This window comes from Cynocephalus volans, chromosome 14 (assembly GCF_027409185.1).
Source record: "Cynocephalus volans isolate mCynVol1 chromosome 14, mCynVol1.pri, whole genome shotgun sequence".
Classification (NCBI taxonomy): Eukaryota; Metazoa; Chordata; class Mammalia; order Dermoptera; family Cynocephalidae; genus Cynocephalus; species Cynocephalus volans.
This window is the reverse complement of record NC_084473.1, coordinates 89,322,905-89,340,756: the sequence shown is the minus strand read 5'-3', so window position 1 is coordinate 89,340,756 and position 17,852 is coordinate 89,322,905. Positions and strand designations below refer to the sequence as shown.

General features: G+C 49.6%; 2 protein-coding genes across 2 annotated transcripts; both read left to right on the top strand.

Annotated features, from left to right (window-relative positions):
• Window positions 1-538: 538 nt before the first annotated feature.
• Window positions 539-3,375, top strand: LOC134363402 (melanoma inhibitory activity protein 2-like). The gene is given in 3 exon segments (XM_063079007.1): window positions 539-2,716; window positions 3,191-3,347; window positions 3,350-3,375. Coding segments are annotated over 3 exon segments (2,361 nt in total).
• A 9,708-nt stretch (window positions 3,376-13,083) lies between these two features.
• Window positions 13,084-15,920, top strand: LOC134363403 (melanoma inhibitory activity protein 2-like). Its single transcript, XM_063079008.1, is given in 3 exon segments — window positions 13,084-15,261; window positions 15,736-15,892; window positions 15,895-15,920. Coding segments are annotated over 3 exon segments (2,361 nt in total).
• Window positions 15,921-17,852: the final 1,932 nt, after the last annotated feature.

The window sequence follows — 17,852 nt, the reverse complement described above, 5'->3', positions numbered from 1 at the left end:
GAGGTTACAGATACAAAGTTGCAGCTGGACAGGAGGAACTATTTGTACTGATCTACAGCTTTGTAAGGTGGCTAGAGTCAGCACGCATTTATTAGATAATTTCAAATAGCTAAAAGAGAGGATTTTGAATTTTCCCAGCACAAAGAAATGACAAATATTTGAGTGATGAGTATGCTGATTACCCAGATTTGATCATTATAAACATGGATTCAAATCCAGCGGTGGCCCGGCCAAAACCAAGCCGAGGTGGGGGTGGCTAGGACAGCGTGTGTCACAGGCTGGCGCGGGGCAGGCTCCGGAACCGCGTGGCGGAAGTGACGTCACAAAGGGGCCTGGTTACCATGGTGCGCGGTGGGGGACGCCTGAGGCCGGTGGGCGCCAGTGCTCCCCGGCTCCCCTCAAGGCCGGCTGCGCTGTGTCTGCTGCTGTCGCCGGGGCCGGTTCGCGTTCCCGACAGAACGCAGAGCTGTCTCAGCTGCTGGTGGTGGCCCGGCCAGGCCGTGGCTACTGTGGCCACAGCCGGAGCAGCCTCGGCGCCATGGAGGTGCCCGGGGCTGCCCCTCAGCCGTACTTGGGGCTGGTCCTGGGAAAGCTGTGCAGGACTGTGGCAGCATTGCCTGAAGACCTGAGACCGGGCCCTGGTTTTCCGTGGGAACTGGTGACATGTGCGGCTCTTACTGGATTTTTGATTCTCTTGTTTTTGTGGAGAAGTGTTCGATCGGTGAGAAGCCGGCTTTATGTAAGAAGAGAGAAAAAGCTTGCTGAAAAGCTTTCTGGACTAATTGAAGAAAAATGTAAACTACTTGACAAACTTTGCGTTGTTCAAGAGGAGTATGAAGGCTTGGAGTCAGCTGTGAAGGATGCCAGCTTTGAGAAGGGGTCAACAGAAGCACAAAGCTTGGAGGCAACCTATGAAAAGCTGAGCAGCTCCAAATCTAAACTTGAGGATGAAATAGTCTTTCTAGCAAAAGAATTAAAGGAACAGAAATCTAAACATTGTGAGCAAGATGAATTGATGGCGGATATTTCAAAAAGGATACAGTCCCTAGAAGATGAATCGAAATCCATCCAGTCACAAGTAGCTGAAGCCAAACTAATCTGCAAAATATTTCAAATGAATGAAGAACGTCTGAAGGTGGCAATAAAAGACGCCTTGAATGAAAATTCCCAACTTCAGGAAAGCCAGAAACAGCTTTTACAAGAAGCGGAAGTATTGAAAGAACAAGTGAGTGAACTTAATAAACAGAAAATAATATTTGAAAACTCCAAAGTCCAGGCAGAACGAGTTCTGAGTGATAAAGAAAATCACATCAAGTCTCTGGCTGAACGCTTGCTCAAGATGACAGACTGGGCTGCTGTGCTTAGAGAAGACATGATGGCTGATGACTTGGAATTGGAGATGAAGAGCGAATCACAAAATGGTGCTCGCTTAGATGATCCGCCAGAAGGAGCTTTGAAGAAACTGATTCACACTGCTAAGTTAAATGCTTCTTTCAAAACCCTAGAAGGAGAAAGAAACCAAATTTACACTGAGTTGTCTGAAGTAGATAAAACAAAGGAAGAGCTTATAGAGCATATTACAAATCTCCAGACTGAACAAGCATCTTTACAGTCAGAAAACACACAGTTGGAAAGTGAAAATCAGAAGCTTCGGCAGAAACTTAAAGGAATGACTGAACTGTATCAAGAAAATGGAATGAAACTCCACAGGAAGTTAATAGCAGAGGAAAAGGACCGGTTAGAGAAGGAGGAGAAACTTTCCAAAGTAGAAGAGAAGATGAGCCATGCAGCTGAGGAACTGGAGACCTACAGAAGGAGAGCCAGAGATGCAGAAGAAGAATTGGAGAGAAGCGTTCGTTCTTATCAAGGGCAGATGACTTCCTATGAGAAAGAAGCGCATGGCAGCTGGGTGGCAGCTGAGACTGCTGAAAGACACCTCAGGTATTTAAGGAAAGTAAATGTTTCCAAGAGACAAAAATTAGCTGAAAAAGAGTTTAAATTTGAACTTTTCAAAAAAGATCCATATGTAGTTGATGTTCCAAAGACAGCATTTGGCGGAGAGCATTCCCCATGTGGTGCCTCACCAGTGGGTCGACCTTCATCCGAAACGAGAGCTTTTCTCTCTCCACTCAGACTCGCACCTTTGACTCCAGGGCGAGGAGGAGGAAGAGGCTCAAGAGGCCCAGAGAATACTCTGGATCACCAGATGACCAATGAAAGAGGAGAATCGGGCTGTGATAGGTTAACCGATTCTCATGGAGCACCATGTGGGTACCTGTCACCTCCGTGGGAACAGCACCGGAGGATGAGGATCCCTCCACCAGGCCACCCATGTTCTGATCCAGCTCTTCTTCCACAAAGGCAAGACGGATTTGATCCTGATCCTGGTGGACCGTCTGGCCCAGCAGAGCTCAGAAGTTTTAACCTGGCTTCTTTGGATAAAGTGGATGGGCCAAAGCCCTCACAAACGGAATCCAGCAGAAATGATACCAAAGACGACCTTGGTAATGTAAATGTGCCTCATTCATCTGTGCCTGCTGAAAGGGAAGCAAGTGGCCCTGGCTTTGCTCCTCCACCTTTTCCTGCAATCAGAGGTCCATTGTTTCCAGTGGATAGGAGGGGTCCATTCATGAGAAGAGAACCTCCTTTTCCTCCACCTCCTCCAGGAAGCATGTATGGAGCTCCTCAAAATTATTATCTCCCAAGGGATTTCCCTGTGCAGCCACCACCTCCATCTGGGTTCCTGTCACCTCCGTGGGAACAACACCGAAGGATGATGATTCCTCCACCAGGCCACCCATGTTCTGATCCAGCTCTTCTTCCACAAAGGCAAGACGGCTTTGATCCTAATCCTGGTGGACCGTCTGGCCCAGCAGAACTGAGAAGTTTTCACCTGGCTTCTTTGGATAAAGTGGATGGGCCAAAGCCCTCACAAACGGAATCCAGCAGAAATGAAACCAAAGACGACCTTGGTAATGTAAATGTGCCTCATTCATCTGTGCCTGCTGAAAGGGAAGCAAGTGGCCCTGGCTTTGCTCCTCCACCTTTTCCTGCAATCAGAGGTCCATTGTTTCCAGTGGATAGGAGGGGTCCATTCATGAGAAGAGAACCTCCTTTTCCTCCACCTCCTCCAGGAAGCATGTATGGAGCTCCTCAAAATTATTTTCTACCAAGGGATTTCTCTGTCCAGCCACCACCTCCATTTGCAATGAGAAATGTCTATTCACTGAGGGGATTTCCTCCTTATGTTCCTCTAGGAGCTGGATTGTCACCTCCACCCCCACATTCTGAAAGTAGGGGTGAGTTCCCTTCAGGGTCGATTCCGTGCTCAAATGAGCCTGCTCCTGAAATCCAGAAGCACAGCAAGAAACCTGATGATATTTTTGGTCTCTCTTCATAAATAGTTTTGACTTATCTTTCATTTTCAGTTTAAGTAACTACAATTTTTGCTCAAATTGAAGCTTAATGGAATTATAATTCTCAGGATACTATTTTGTAAATAAAGATGATTTAAATATGAATTTCGTGAGTAAATTATTTCCATTTTATTTTATCCTAGATTGTATAATTATTTTAATTTGATTAACTAACCCACTATTACATAAACAATAATGGGAAATTTATTTAGGTTATCTTGCAGTTGGGGATATTTTAAACTCCAAGGGCTGTGTCTTTATGCCAAGAACTGTATTTACTACGGTTGTAGACAAATGTGAAAGTAACTTTATGCTTAATTAAATTTTCATTGATTTAAAGACTTGCTTGGTATTGATAATAATAATAAAATCAGCTAGGTTTTTAATTAAAAAAATCACAATGTACCCCATAAATATGTACAGTTATTAGGTGTCCGTTAAAAATAATAATAATCTTTTAAAATTACCAAAAGAAATTGTGGATCTAAGACCCTTCAAGACCCTCTATTTATAAAAACTTGCTGTCGATGGATATTTTTATGCTCTTAAAACATGAAATCTAAGCCTCTGTCCATGCTGCAATGAAAAAGTCTGTGGTGAGAAGATATGATAAGAAGATGAAGCATATTATTAACCAGTGTTTGTGTGTTTCATAGACCTTTACTATCTAGAAAGAAACCTGTAAGGAGGGTATAATGATGCTTCTATGGTTCTAATTTAAATTTTTTATGAATAGAAAACAGTGAGCACTGTATACAGGTAAAAAGCCATATAACATCCTGCATATATGGGTATCTGAGAACTTCAAAATGTTTGTGGAAAAATAGAATTGAAAGATAATATGAATCTTCCCTGAGCTTTGTGAAGTGCCGCCGTACATGGAGATGTGTGTATTATATAATTATGCATGTGTGTGTGTAATTGACAGTTAACGTTTTTCTGATGATAAAAATAATACATTACTGCTAAGTTTTGCTTGAAATATCTGAAGAATATGCACCAGTCAATCTTTAGGTTAAAATTAAGGATGATTTCCATGTGACCGCAACGTTAAGAACTTTAATCCTTGGGGGAAAAAAAATCATTCAACTCTATAGCGCCTATATGGGTGGTATGCATTAACAAAATAAATGAGATTTTCTTCTCAGTTTTTGCAAAAAAAAAAAAATTTTTTTTTGTAAAATAGGGGAAATTCTCTAGAAAATTCTTTGATATTTCTTATCTAGAAAATAATTTGGTAAGTCTCATATTTATGCCTTAGAAAAAAGACAGTATGTGGCATTACACTCTGGTGCTTTGTACTCTGTCAGTGCAGCTAAGCTGGGAATTAATTACATTTTCCAGAGTTCCCTTCCGTCTCTTCTTCCAGATTAGAATTGGCCAAGAAAGAAACTTGCAGAATATTGGAAACTGGAAATGAGGCAGTGGCCATAACCATCTGCAGATCTTTTCTCAGGCAGATTCAGAGACAGACAGAAGAAGAGGCCGGGCCCATGTGGGTAAAAACCTCCAGCCGAGTCTGTGAAGTGACGTATCCCGAGGTTGTCCTGAGGGGAGTGCTTCCGTTTTTCTTTGTTCACGGGTGTTCTCCTCAAACCAAAGCCATTTTTCTGGAAATTTTCTTCTCTAAAGCTTCTTGGCCTTTAAAAACCTAGTATTTGTCAGTTGAGTTTTGGTGCAGCATCAAAGACCCTCCACAGTCATCTGAAGTGGCTGCTGAAGCACTTCTTCTGCAGTTAGTGTCTCTGTGACGCTCAACTTGCTTCACATTCTTCCACCAAAGCAACGTGTTGCCACAGATTCCTGCAGCAGCAGGTAGGAGAGTCCAGCTGCTTCTGAGGAGCGTCAGCGCTGCAGCGGCCTCCTCAGCGCTCCAGCGCTCCCGCTCAGCTGCAGCCTCTGCCCCGCTAGAGCCGCTGCCCGCGTGCTCCCGATCCCACTGCAGCGTCGGCCCATTGGAGCTGCTGCCGCCAGCTCCCGCTCCCTATGCAGCCCCCCTTTCCAGCCTCTGCCCCTTTCCAGCCGCTGCCCCGCTGCAGCCGCTGCATGCACGCTCCCGCTCCTGCTCCCGCTGCAGCCTCTGCCCCGTTCGAGCTGCTGCCGTGCGTTCCCGATCGCGCTGCAGCCTCTGCCTGGCTCGAGCCGCTGCCCTGGCGCTCCCGATCCCGCTGCAGCCTCTGCCCTGTTTGAGTCGCTGCCCGCGCCCTCCCGATCCCGCTGCAGCCCGTGCCCCTCTCGAGCTTCTGCCCCTCTCGAGCAGCTTCCCCCCCGCTCACGCGCCCGCTCCCGCCTCCGCCTTTGCCCAGCTCCCGCTATTGCCCGCGCCCTCCTGCTCCGGCTCCAGCCTCTGCTCCGCTACAGCTGCTGCCCGCTTGCTTCCGATCCCGCTGCAGCGTTTGCCCTGCTGGAGCCGCTGCCCGCGCTCACGATCCCGCTGCAGCCTCTGCCTCTCTAGAGCGGCTGCCCGCGCGCTCCCGCTCAGGCTGCAGCCTCTGCCCAGGTGGAGACACTGCCCGCGCGATCCCGATCCCGCTGCAGCCTCTGCCCCGCTCGAGCAGCTGCCCGCACGCTCCCGATCTGGCTGCAGCCTCTGCCCTGCTCGAGCCGCTGCCTGCGCGCTCCCGATCCCGCTGCAGCCTCTGCCTGGCTGGAGCCGCCGCCCGTGCGCTCCCGCTCCCCCTGCAGGCTCTGCCAGGCTCGAGCCGCTGCCCACCCGCTCCTGATCCCGCAGCAGCCTCTGCCCCGCTCGAGCCGCTGCCTGCGCGCTCCCGATCGCGCTGCAGCCTCTGCACCGCTGGAGCTTCTGCCCGCACGCTAGCGCTCCAGCTCCCGCTGCAGTCTTTGCCCAGCTCGAGCTGTTTCCCACCCCCTCCTGCTCCCGCCCCACCGCAGCCTTTGCCCAGCTCCAGCTGTTGCCCACGCCCTCCCGCTCCCGCTGCTTCCTCTGCCCTGCTGCAGCCGCTGCCCTGGCTCTCCCGATCACGCTGCAGCCTCTGCCCCTCTCGAGCCTCTGCCCCTCTCCCGCCGCTGCCCCCACACTCACGCTCCCGCTCCCGCCTCCGCCTTGGCCCAGCTCCAGCTGTTGCCCGAGCCCTCCTGCTCCCGCTCCAGCCTCTGCTCCGCTAGAGCTGCTGCCCGCTTGCTCCCGATCCCGCTGCAGCTTTTGCCCTGCTGGAGCCACTGCCCGTGCTCACGATCCCACTGCAGCCCCTGCCTCGCTCCAGCGGCTGCCCGCACGCTCCCGATCTCGCTGCAGCCTCTGCCCGCCTGGAGCCGCTGCCCGCGCGCTCCCGATCTGGCTGCAGCCTCTGCCCTGCTCGAGCAGCTGCCTGCGCGCTCCCGATCCCGCTGCAGCCTCTGCCTGGCTGGAGCCGCCGCCCCTGCGCTCCCGCTCCCCCTGCAGGCTCTGTCCGGCTCGAGCCGCTCCCCACCCGCTCCTGATCCCACAGCAGCCTCTGCCCCGCTCGAGCCGCTGCCTCCGCGCTCCTGATCACGCTGCAGCCTCTGCACCGCTCGAGGCGCTGCCTGCGCGTTCCCGATCCCGCCGCAACCTCTGCCCCGCTCGAGCTTCTGCCCGCACGCTAGCGCTCCAGCTCACGCAGCAGTCTTTGCCCAGCTCCAGCTGTTTCCCACTCCCTCCTGCTCCCGCCCCACCGCAGCCTTTGCCCAGCTCCAGCTGTTGCCCACGCCCTCCCGCTCCCGCTGCAGCCTCTGCCCCGCTAGAGCCGCTGCCCGCCCACTCCCGATCTAGCTGCAGCCTCTGCCCCTCTCGAGCCTCTGCCCCTCTCCCGCCGCTGCCCTGACGCTCACGCTCCCGCTCCCGCCTCCGCCTTTGCCCAGCTCCAGCTGTTGCCTGCGCCCTCCTGCTCCCGCTCCAGCCTCTGTCCCGCTCGATCCGCTGCCTGCGCGCTCCCGATCCCCCTGCAGGCTCTGCCCGGCTCCGGCCGCTGCCCGCCCGCTCCTGATCCCGCTGCAGCCTCTGCCCCGCTTGAGCCGCTGCCCGCGTGCTCCCGCTCCCGCCACAGCCTCTCCCCAGCCAGTGCACCTAAAAGGAGGGCGGAGGTTCTGGATCCCAGGGAAAGAGAGCGAGAAAGCGGAATGACACGGGGTCTTGAGGCTGCACTTTCCTGTCCCTCAGCTCAGGTCCCGTTGCGCTGTCCGAACACCTGTGTTTAAATCTGCTCTGATATCTAGAAACCTGCAGACCTCTATTTCCATGTCAGGGTAGAGAGGACCGTCTCATTCTTTTTTAAAGCTGCATCCATTATGATTTTACCATCATGTATTTACCCCGTGCCCCACGGGTGGACACTCAGGTTGTGTCCAGGTTGTGCTGTCCTACACAATGCTGCAGTGAGCATCCTGGTGTCCTTCAGAGATTTCTCTGGGTTTGGGCCTAGAGGTGACACTGATGGGACAAAGAATATCCACATGGAAAATACTGAAAGATAGGACCAGATTATCTTCCAAAGGCTGCAGTTTTATTGCTACCAAGAGTATGTGAGGCAATTTTAAATTGAGTTGAATTGTGGATGTGTTGAGTCTAATCAAAATTCTAGTGTTGGTCTCTTCATTGTCTGAGGTATTGCGTCAGGCCTCTGGAGACAGGTGCGTGCATGAGATGACTCCTGGCTTCCAGCTGTCTACACCATGTGTAACATGGCTGTCGGATGACTCTGGCGGCCTGCGGTCCCACAGTCAACTTTGTCATTCTCTTCTCCCCATTAAAATACAGATTGAGTACCCCTTATCCAAAATGCTTGGAAAGTATTTTGGATTTAGGATGTTTTCAGATTTGGGAATATTTGGAGAATACATTTGCAGAATGCTCCAATGAGCATTTCCTTTGAGTGTCATGTTAGCACTCAAAAAGTTTAGGAGTTTGGATTTTTGGATTAGAGACTCTTAACCTGTATATAAATATCCCAGACATTCTGTTGTCTACTATTCTTGGAGTTTCAGGTCCTCAAAGGAGCACAAAAATATTTTGCCAAACCACAGTTCTAATTTGTGATGTTTAAGATGTGGCTTTTGTATTTGCAAACTCGAATTGTTGTGCCGGATGCTCCAGCCTTGCCACCCAGCAAAAGGCCCCATGGAAGATTCTGCCAAAGAAATGCCAGATGGGCCAAGGCATCCAAGGTCTCAGGTGACTGGCCAGGGCAGCTCCAGTTGGCCGAGTTGTGCTAAGAGAGGGTCGCCTGGTGGGCGAGAGCCTGCCCATGCTACCCGAAGGGACAAGCAGTGTGAGTTAACATTTATTTATCGAGCTATGAGTATCAACGGGGAAGCGTGTTATACGCTTTACAAGGATCAACCAAGAGACAGGACTTGTTGCTTATCTACCTGAGGGCTGAGAAACTAGGATGCAGAGACTGGATGTGGGCTGCATAGCAAAGGCAATACTTACCCAAAGGAGTCAACGTATGATGGTGGCATTTCAGGACATAACTGAGTTCCCTGGAGTCAGCCTGAGGCCCTGCTCTGGGTGGTGGTGGCCAGTGTCCCTCCCCACCCTCTGGGCCTCCCATCTTACCTCCTAGCACCCTGTCTCTCTGAGCCTAAATGCCAGGGACCAAACCAGGAGGCTGGCAGCCAGCCTGGTCCACACCATGGGCCCCTCCTCCAAGGTCCCAAATGCTTCCTTGCACTTTCTGGACAAGCATGGAGCAGTTAGCTTCCAACCCTCGTACAAACACTGATGATCACAGCCCCATGTGGGGAGGGAGGCCGGTGTGTGCCGTGAGATGACCCCGCCCAGCCCCTGACCCCTGCCCACATTGATGCCGCATTTAGAGAAGAGATGGCCTGACCCCTCACCCACACCAAGGGTACCAAGGAGTCAAGTGTTGAGGTTAGAGGCGGGGATATCAGGGAGGTGAGCTGAGACCAGAGGGTGAGGTGAGATGCCCTCGTTCACATCAAGCCAGAGGAAGAGGGCTTTAAAGAGAGCTTTAGGCTTTGAGGTGTCCTCTGCAGGTGGAGAAATCCAGTGGACTGATGCCTCACCCCCACCCCCACCCCAAAGTCTAGAGGGCAAGAGACAGGCTGGCTGCTTTGATGGCGGAGCTGAGGAGAGGGCCGACGGCCCAGGTGAGGGCCTCGTGTGAGAGAGTCGGCGTGGAATCTCACAGGCCCAGTCCCAGGAGGCAGCCTGGGCAGTGAACAGACGCAGGCCAAGAGAAGGTGGGGCTGCCGCTACCCGTCAGGGGCTCCTTGGTTCTCTGAGGCCCACACAAAATATTCTAGTCAGGGGGACAGTGGGGACCATGTCCGGGCTCTGAAGACCCTTGGAGATGCCGATGAGAGAAAGAGGCGTAGCTTTCAACCTCCGCCAAGCCCAGAGCACAGTTCAGCTGGAGGCTGACCACGCCTGCTGCCCGGCCGAGGCTTCCCACCCCACCAGGCCGGGGCAGCAGGAGCGGCCTCCACTTCAAAGCAGGGGACTTGACGATGACGTCAGGCCCTTTTTATTGTTGGGCCTGGACGTGAGCCGAGCGGTGCTGTGTGACGTGAAGTGGTGGAGACCACGGGTATTTCCCTACCAAGAAGCAGCCTGGGCCTGTCAGGTTTCCATCTGGCCGTGGGAGGACTGGCCAGCAGAAGAGGTTTCAAGGGCCAGAGGTGGACACAAATAAAGCTGCTTTAAGTGGTTTCCAGTTCCACAGCTGTGCTGGCTCAGTGTCCTGGTGACATCCCTGAGTTCTGTGGCAACCAGAGGAGGGCTTTGGGGGGGCAACAGGTGTTTATTGACCTTCTTTAAAGAGCGGGCACCACATGCATGGTGAGACGCACCCCCCTCCCAGAGGGGCCTTGGTCTCAGGCAGGGGCTCTTGGTGGGGCAGGGCCCAAACCCCGAGGGGGAATTTCTCTGTCTCTGCCCCTCAGCCAGGCCCAACAGTAGAAAGGGCCTGAGGGAAAGGTACGGAAGAGCTCCACCTGCCGGCTTGGGGTCCTGGGGAGGAGGGATTGAACTTGGGCCTGGAGTGGAGGGGGTCATGAGGAAGGTCCAGGAGACCCCAAGACTTGTGGGTGGGGCTTGCCAAGCCCCTCCCCTGCCTGGGATGAGAGTAAGAGACCCTGGTCAGCTAACGCGTCTCATCACCGCCGCCTCCAGTGTGAAGTGCTCAGTAACTGCAACATAAGGAAACGCAGCCTTCATCCAGACTTGAAACGGTTCCTTCCCTTTCCACTTCCAAACTGCCCTGCCCTCGGGCTCCTGCCACCGTGGGAGGAAAAGCACAGTTCCAACCCATCAGGCTCAAGCTCGTAGCTAACAGGGCAGGCACTCCTGCAGCCTTCCGCCCCTTTTCTGGGTCTGATAGCTGCCAGAGACTCTTGCAAAACTGACTCTCTCTTGGGGAGTTTGCTAATGGCCACGTGCCCACAGCACGGCCACCGCTGAGGCCCATGCAAGGAGCCAACTCAGGCGTCCTCGGTCCCCATTCCCTCCTGCCTGGGAAAGGACCCAGTGGCAGAGGGGGGTCGTGGCAGCGGGCAGGAACATTCACATCTGTGTTGCATGAGGGGAACCCTCCAGGTTGGCTGCTGCAGTGGGAGGTTCCCAAGGCCCCGGGGCCTGGGGGGCCCAGTGGGCAGGGCAGTCGTCCTGACCTGTTTGGTTGCACAGCTTGTTAACTTCGAAGAAAGCACCTCTGAGCAGTGGGAGGGTGACTCACCAGAGGGCAGCACTGGTTTGGGGGTGGGCTTCTCTGGTCCTACCTTTTCAGTTCACACAGTAAGGAAGGCCAGGCCTGTCCTGGGCAGTGTGATCAGCAAGTCTCCAAGCTGACGTATGAAACATGGGTGTGTCATCGGTTGGGGTGCATCTTGACCGCCATGCTCGCTTTGGGATGAAAGGAACAGGCTTTATGTCCCGGCTTTGTCACTTTCTAGCCTGTGACTTGGGCAAACCCTTTTACTTTTCTGGGTCTCACTGTCATCATCCATAGAGTGAGATAAAGACACCTTCCTCCCAAGTCCACCGTGAAGACTCAAAACGCTCAGTGCGTCCCTGCTCCTGGAAGTGTGCTGGGAGCCAAAGGAGCAGGGCTGTCCTGGCCTTGAAAGGCCGAGGGGCTCCTGGGGAGCTGTGCCCTGACCTGAGGCTTGCCCCCCCTTTCCCCAGGGGGCAGGGTGGGCTGGGAGCTTGGGCCAGACACCTGGGCAGCTGCCTCCCCTCTGGAACAGTCCTCATTTTATTCCCCTGGGGTCCTGAAAGTTGGAACTAACTGGCTGGCTAAAAAAACAAAAAAGAAAAGGCAAAGGGCGAGCAAGCGCTTTGTGCGTGCTGCAAGGCAGGGTGTGTCTCAGGGATCTGTTTCCATGGGAACCAGCGGCACAGGCTGGCTCCTATGGGCACCAAAAAGAGAAACTTGGCAGAGGTTTCAGGCACCTGAAGTGGGATTCATGCCAGGGATACAAGGATGGTTCAACATATGAAAGTCAATAAAGGTGATACAATAAAATGTAACGGTCATGTGGCCAGTATGAATCTGGCCATCACAGCTTGGGTATGAACGGTGACAATCAGCCTTGCATCCCGTGAATATTCATAACCAATAAAATTGGGGGGGGGAAAGAATAAATGGGTACAGGAGATCTTATTGGTGTGGTGAAAATGTTCTAAAACTGATTTGTGGTGATGGCTGCACAACTTGATGAACTTACTAGAACTCATTGAATTGCATACCTGAAATGGGTGGATTACAAGGTATCTAAAATATTCCTCAATAAAGTGTTTTTTAAACAAAGAGCATTTCACTGACATCCAGCAGATCCCGAAATACAACACACTTCTGCCACTAAATAGCTAAACAGCCCTGGACAAGTAGTGCACTTACTGTAGACCTTTGCTTCATTACCTATAAAGAAAGCGTTGGGCCAGCTGAAGCCCAGAGTGTCTCAGGCCTCTTCCCATTGCCACATTCTACGGCTATTTTGGCAAAGTTAGTCCAAAGAAAACACTTTTGTTCCTTGGCAGATATCTAAGGAAGGATGCTCCTCTGAAAGAAATTAAAATCGCAAAATTTCCTTTAAAAAATTGCCAAAGGAAAAGTTGATCTCCTAGAAGTAGCAGAATAGTGGTCACTAGAGGCTGGGAAGGGTAGGGCGAGGAGGGGAAAGGCAGAGGTTACAGATACAAAGTTGCAGCTGGACAGGAGGAACTATTTGTACTGATCTACAGCTTTGTAAGGTGGCTAGAGTCAGCACGCATTTATTAGATAATTTCAAATAGCTAAAAGAGAGGATTTTGAATTTTCCCAGCACAAAGAAATGACAAATATTTGAGTGATGAGTATGCTGATTACCCAGATTTCATCATTATAAACATGGATTCAAATCCAGCGGTGGCCCGGCCAAAACCAAGCCGAGGTGGGGGTGGCTAGGACAGCGTGTGTCACAGGCTGGCGCGGGGCAGGCTCCGGAACCGCGTGGCGGAAGTGACGTCACAAAGGGGCCTGGTTACCATGGTGCGCGGTGGGGGACGCCTGAGGCCGGTGGGCGCCAGTGCTCCCCGGCTCCCCTCAAGGCCGGCTGCGCTGTGTCTGCTGCTGTCGCCGGGGCCGGTTCGCGTTCCCGACAGAACGCAGAGCTGTCTCAGCTGCTGGTGGTGGCCCGGCCAGGCCGTGGCTACTGTGGCCACAGCCGGAGCAGCCTCGGCGCCATGGAGGTGCCCGGGGCTGCCCCTCAGCCGTACTTGGGGTTGGTCCTGGGAAAGCTGTGCAGGACTGTGGCAGCATTGCCTGAAGACCTGAGACCGGGCCCTGGTTTTCCGTGGGAACTGGTGACATGTGCGGCTCTTACTGGATTTTTGATTCTCTTGTTTTTGTGGAGAAGTGTTCGATCGGTGAGAAGCCGGCTTTATGTAAGAAGAGAGAAAAAGCTTGCTGAAAAGCTTTCTGGACTAATTGAAGAAAAATGTAAACTACTTGACAAACTTTGCGTTGTTCAAGAGGAGTATGAAGGCTTGGAGTCAGCTGTGAAGGATGCCAGCTTTGAGAAGGGGTCAACAGAAGCACAAAGCTTGGAGGCAACCTATGAAAAGCTGAGCAGCTCCAAATCTAAACTTGAGGATGAAATAGTCTTTCTAGCAAAAGAATTAAAGGAACAGAAATCTAAACATTGTGAGCAAGATGAATTGATGGCGGATATTTCAAAAAGGATACAGTCCCTAGAAGATGAATCGAAATCCATCCAGTCACAAGTAGCTGAAGCCAAACTAATCTGCAAAATATTTCAAATGAATGAAGAACGTCTGAAGGTGGCAATAAAAGACGCCTTGAATGAAAATTCCCAACTTCAGGAAAGCCAGAAACAGCTTTTACAAGAAGCGGAAGTATTGAAAGAACAAGTGAGTGAACTTAATAAACAGAAAATAATATTTGAAAACTCCAAAGTCCAGGCAGAACGAGTTCTGAGTGATAAAGAAAATCACATCAAGTCTCTGGCTGAACGCTTGCTCAAGATGACAGACTGGGCTGCTGTGCTTAGAGAAGACATGATGGCTGATGACTTGGAATTGGAGATGAAGAGCGAATCACAAAATGGTGCTCGCTTAGATGATCCGCCAGAAGGAGCTTTGAAGAAACTGATTCACACTGCTAAGTTAAATGCTTCTTTCAAAACCCTAGAAGGAGAAAGAAACCAAATTTACACTGAGTTGTCTGAAGTAGATAAAACAAAGGAAGAGCTTATAGAGCATATTACAAATCTCCAGACTGAACAAGCATCTTTACAGTCAGAAAACACACAGTTGGAAAGTGAAAATCAGAAGCTTCGGCAGAAACTTAAAGGAATGACTGAACTGTATCAAGAAAATGGAATGAAACTCCACAGGAAGTTAATAGCAGAGGAAAAGGACCGGTTAGAGAAGGAGGAGAAACTTTCCAAAGTAGAAGAGAAGATGAGCCATGCAGCTGAGGAACTGGAGACCTACAGAAGGAGAGCCAGAGATGCAGAAGAAGAATTGGAGAGAAGCGTTCGTTCTTATCAAGGGCAGATGACTTCCTATGAGAAAGAAGCGCATGGCAGCTGGGTGGCAGCTGAGACTGCTGAAAGACACCTCAGGTATTTAAGGAAAGTAAATGTTTCCAAGAGACAAAAATTAGCTGAAAAAGAGTTTAAATTTGAACTTTTCAAAAAAGATCCATATGTAGTTGATGTTCCAAAGACAGCATTTGGCGGAGAGCATTCCCCATGTGGTGCCTCACCAGTGGGTCGACCTTCATCCGAAACGAGAGCTTTTCTCTCTCCACTCAGACTCGCACCTTTGACTCCAGGGCGAGGAGGAGGAAGAGGCTCAAGAGGCCCAGAGAATACTCTGGATCACCAGATGACCAATGAAAGAGGAGAATCGGGCTGTGATAGGTTAACCGATTCTCATGGAGCACCATGTGGGTACCTGTCACCTCCGTGGGAACAGCACCGGAGGATGAGGATCCCTCCACCAGGCCACCCATGTTCTGATCCAGCTCTTCTTCCACAAAGGCAAGACGGATTTGATCCTGATCCTGGTGGACCGTCTGGCCCAGCAGAGCTCAGAAGTTTTAACCTGGCTTCTTTGGATAAAGTGGATGGGCCAAAGCCCTCACAAACGGAATCCAGCAGAAATGATACCAAAGACGACCTTGGTAATGTAAATGTGCCTCATTCATCTGTGCCTGCTGAAAGGGAAGCAAGTGGCCCTGGCTTTGCTCCTCCACCTTTTCCTGCAATCAGAGGTCCATTGTTTCCAGTGGATAGGAGGGGTCCATTCATGAGAAGAGAACCTCCTTTTCCTCCACCTCCTCCAGGAAGCATGTATGGAGCTCCTCAAAATTATTATCTCCCAAGGGATTTCCCTGTGCAGCCACCACCTCCATCTGGGTTCCTGTCACCTCCGTGGGAACAACACCGAAGGATGATGATTCCTCCACCAGGCCACCCATGTTCTGATCCAGCTCTTCTTCCACAAAGGCAAGACGGCTTTGATCCTAATCCTGGTGGACCGTCTGGCCCAGCAGAACTGAGAAGTTTTCACCTGGCTTCTTTGGATAAAGTGGATGGGCCAAAGCCCTCACAAACGGAATCCAGCAGAAATGAAACCAAAGACGACCTTGGTAATGTAAATGTGCCTCATTCATCTGTGCCTGCTGAAAGGGAAGCAAGTGGCCCTGGCTTTGCTCCTCCACCTTTTCCTGCAATCAGAGGTCCATTGTTTCCAGTGGATAGGAGGGGTCCATTCATGAGAAGAGAACCTCCTTTTCCTCCACCTCCTCCAGGAAGCATGTATGGAGCTCCTCAAAATTATTTTCTACCAAGGGATTTCTCTGTCCAGCCACCACCTCCATTTGCAATGAGAAATGTCTATTCACTGAGGGGATTTCCTCCTTATGTTCCTCTAGGAGCTGGATTGTCACCTCCACCCCCACATTCTGAAAGTAGGGGTGAGTTCCCTTCAGGGTCGATTCCGTGCTCAAATGAGCCTGCTCCTGAAATCCAGAAGCACAGCAAGAAACCTGATGATATTTTTGGTCTCTCTTCATAAATAGTTTTGACTTATCTTTCATTTTCAGTTTAAGTAACTACAATTTTTGCTCAAATTGAAGCTTAATGGAATTATAATTCTCAGGATACTATTTTGTAAATAAAGATGATTTAAATATGAATTTCGTGAGTAAATTATTTCCATTTTATTTTATCCTAGATTGTATAATTATTTTAATTTGATTAACTAACCCACTATTACATAAACAATAATGGGAAATTTATTTAGGTTATCTTGCAGTTGGGGATATTTTAAACTCCAAGGGCTGTGTCTTTATGCCAAGAACTGTATTTACTACGGTTGTAGACAAATGTGAAAGTAACTTTATGCTTAATTAAATTTTCATTGATTTAAAGACTTGCTTGGTATTGATAATAATAATAAAATCAGCTAGGTTTTTAATTAAAAAAATCACAATGTACCCCATAAATATGTACAGTTATTAGGTGTCCGTTAAAAATAATAATAATCTTTTAAAATTACCAAAAGAAATTGTGGATCTAAGACCCTTCAAGACCCTCTATTTATAAAAACTTGCTGTCGATGGATATTTTTATGCTCTTAAAACATGAAATCTAAGCCTCTGTCCATGCTGCAATGAAAAAGTCTGTGGTGAGAAGATATGATAAGAAGATGAAGCATATTATTAACCAGTGTTTGTGTGTTTCATAGACCTTTACTATCTAGAAAGAAACCTGTAAGGAGGGTATAATGATGCTTCTATGGTTCTAATTTAAATTTTTTATGAATAGAAAACAGTGAGCACTGTATACAGGTAAAAAGCCATATAACATCCTGCATATATGGGTATCTGAGAACTTCAAAATGTTTGTGGAAAAATAGAATTGAAAGATAATATGAATCTTCCCTGAGCTTTGTGAAGTGCCGCCGTACATGGAGATGTGTGTATTATATAATTATGCATGTGTGTGTGTAATTGACAGTTAACGTTTTTCTGATGATAAAAATAATACATTACTGCTAAGTTTTGCTTGAAATATCTGAAGAATATGCACCAGTCAATCTTTAGGTTAAAATTAAGGATGATTTCCATGTGACCGCAACGTTAAGAACTTTAATCCTTGGGGGAAAAAAAATCATTCAACTCTATAGCGCCTATATGGGTGGTATGCATTAACAAAATAAATGAGATTTTCTTCTCAGTTTTTGCAAAAAAAAAAAAATTTTTTTTTGTAAAATAGGGGAAATTCTCTAGAAAATTCTTTGATATTTCTTATCTAGAAAATAATTTGGTAAGTCTCATATTTATGCCTTAGAAAAAAGACAGTATGTGGCATTACACTCTGGTGCTTTGTACTCTGTCAGTGCAGCTAAGCTGGGAATTAATTACATTTTCCACAGTTTCCTTCCGTCTCTTCTTCCAGATTAGAATTGGCCAAGAAAGAAACTTGCAGAATATTGGAAACTGGAAATGAGGCAGTGGCCATAACCATCTGCAGATCTTTTCTCAGGCAGATTCAGAGACAGACAGAAGAAGAGGCCGGGCCCATGTGGGTAAAAACCTCCAGCCGAGTCTGTGAAGTGACGTATCCCGAGGTTGTCCTGAGGGGAGTGCTTCCGTTTTTCTTTGTTCACGGGTGTTCTCCTCAAACCAAAGCCATTTTTCTGGAAATTTTCTTCTCTAAAGCTTCTTGGCCTTTAAAAACCTAGTATTTGTCAGTTGAGTTTTGGTGCAGCATCAAAGACCCTCCACAGTCATCTGAAGTGGCTGCTGAAGCACTTCTTCTGCAGTTAGTGTCTCTGTGAAGCTCAACTTGCTTCACATTCTTCCACCAAAGCAACGTGTTGCCACAGATTCCTGCAGCAGCAGGTAGGAGAGTCCAGCTGCTTCTGAGGAGCGTCAGCGCTGCAGCGGCCTCCTCAGCGCTCCAGCGCTCCCGCTCAGC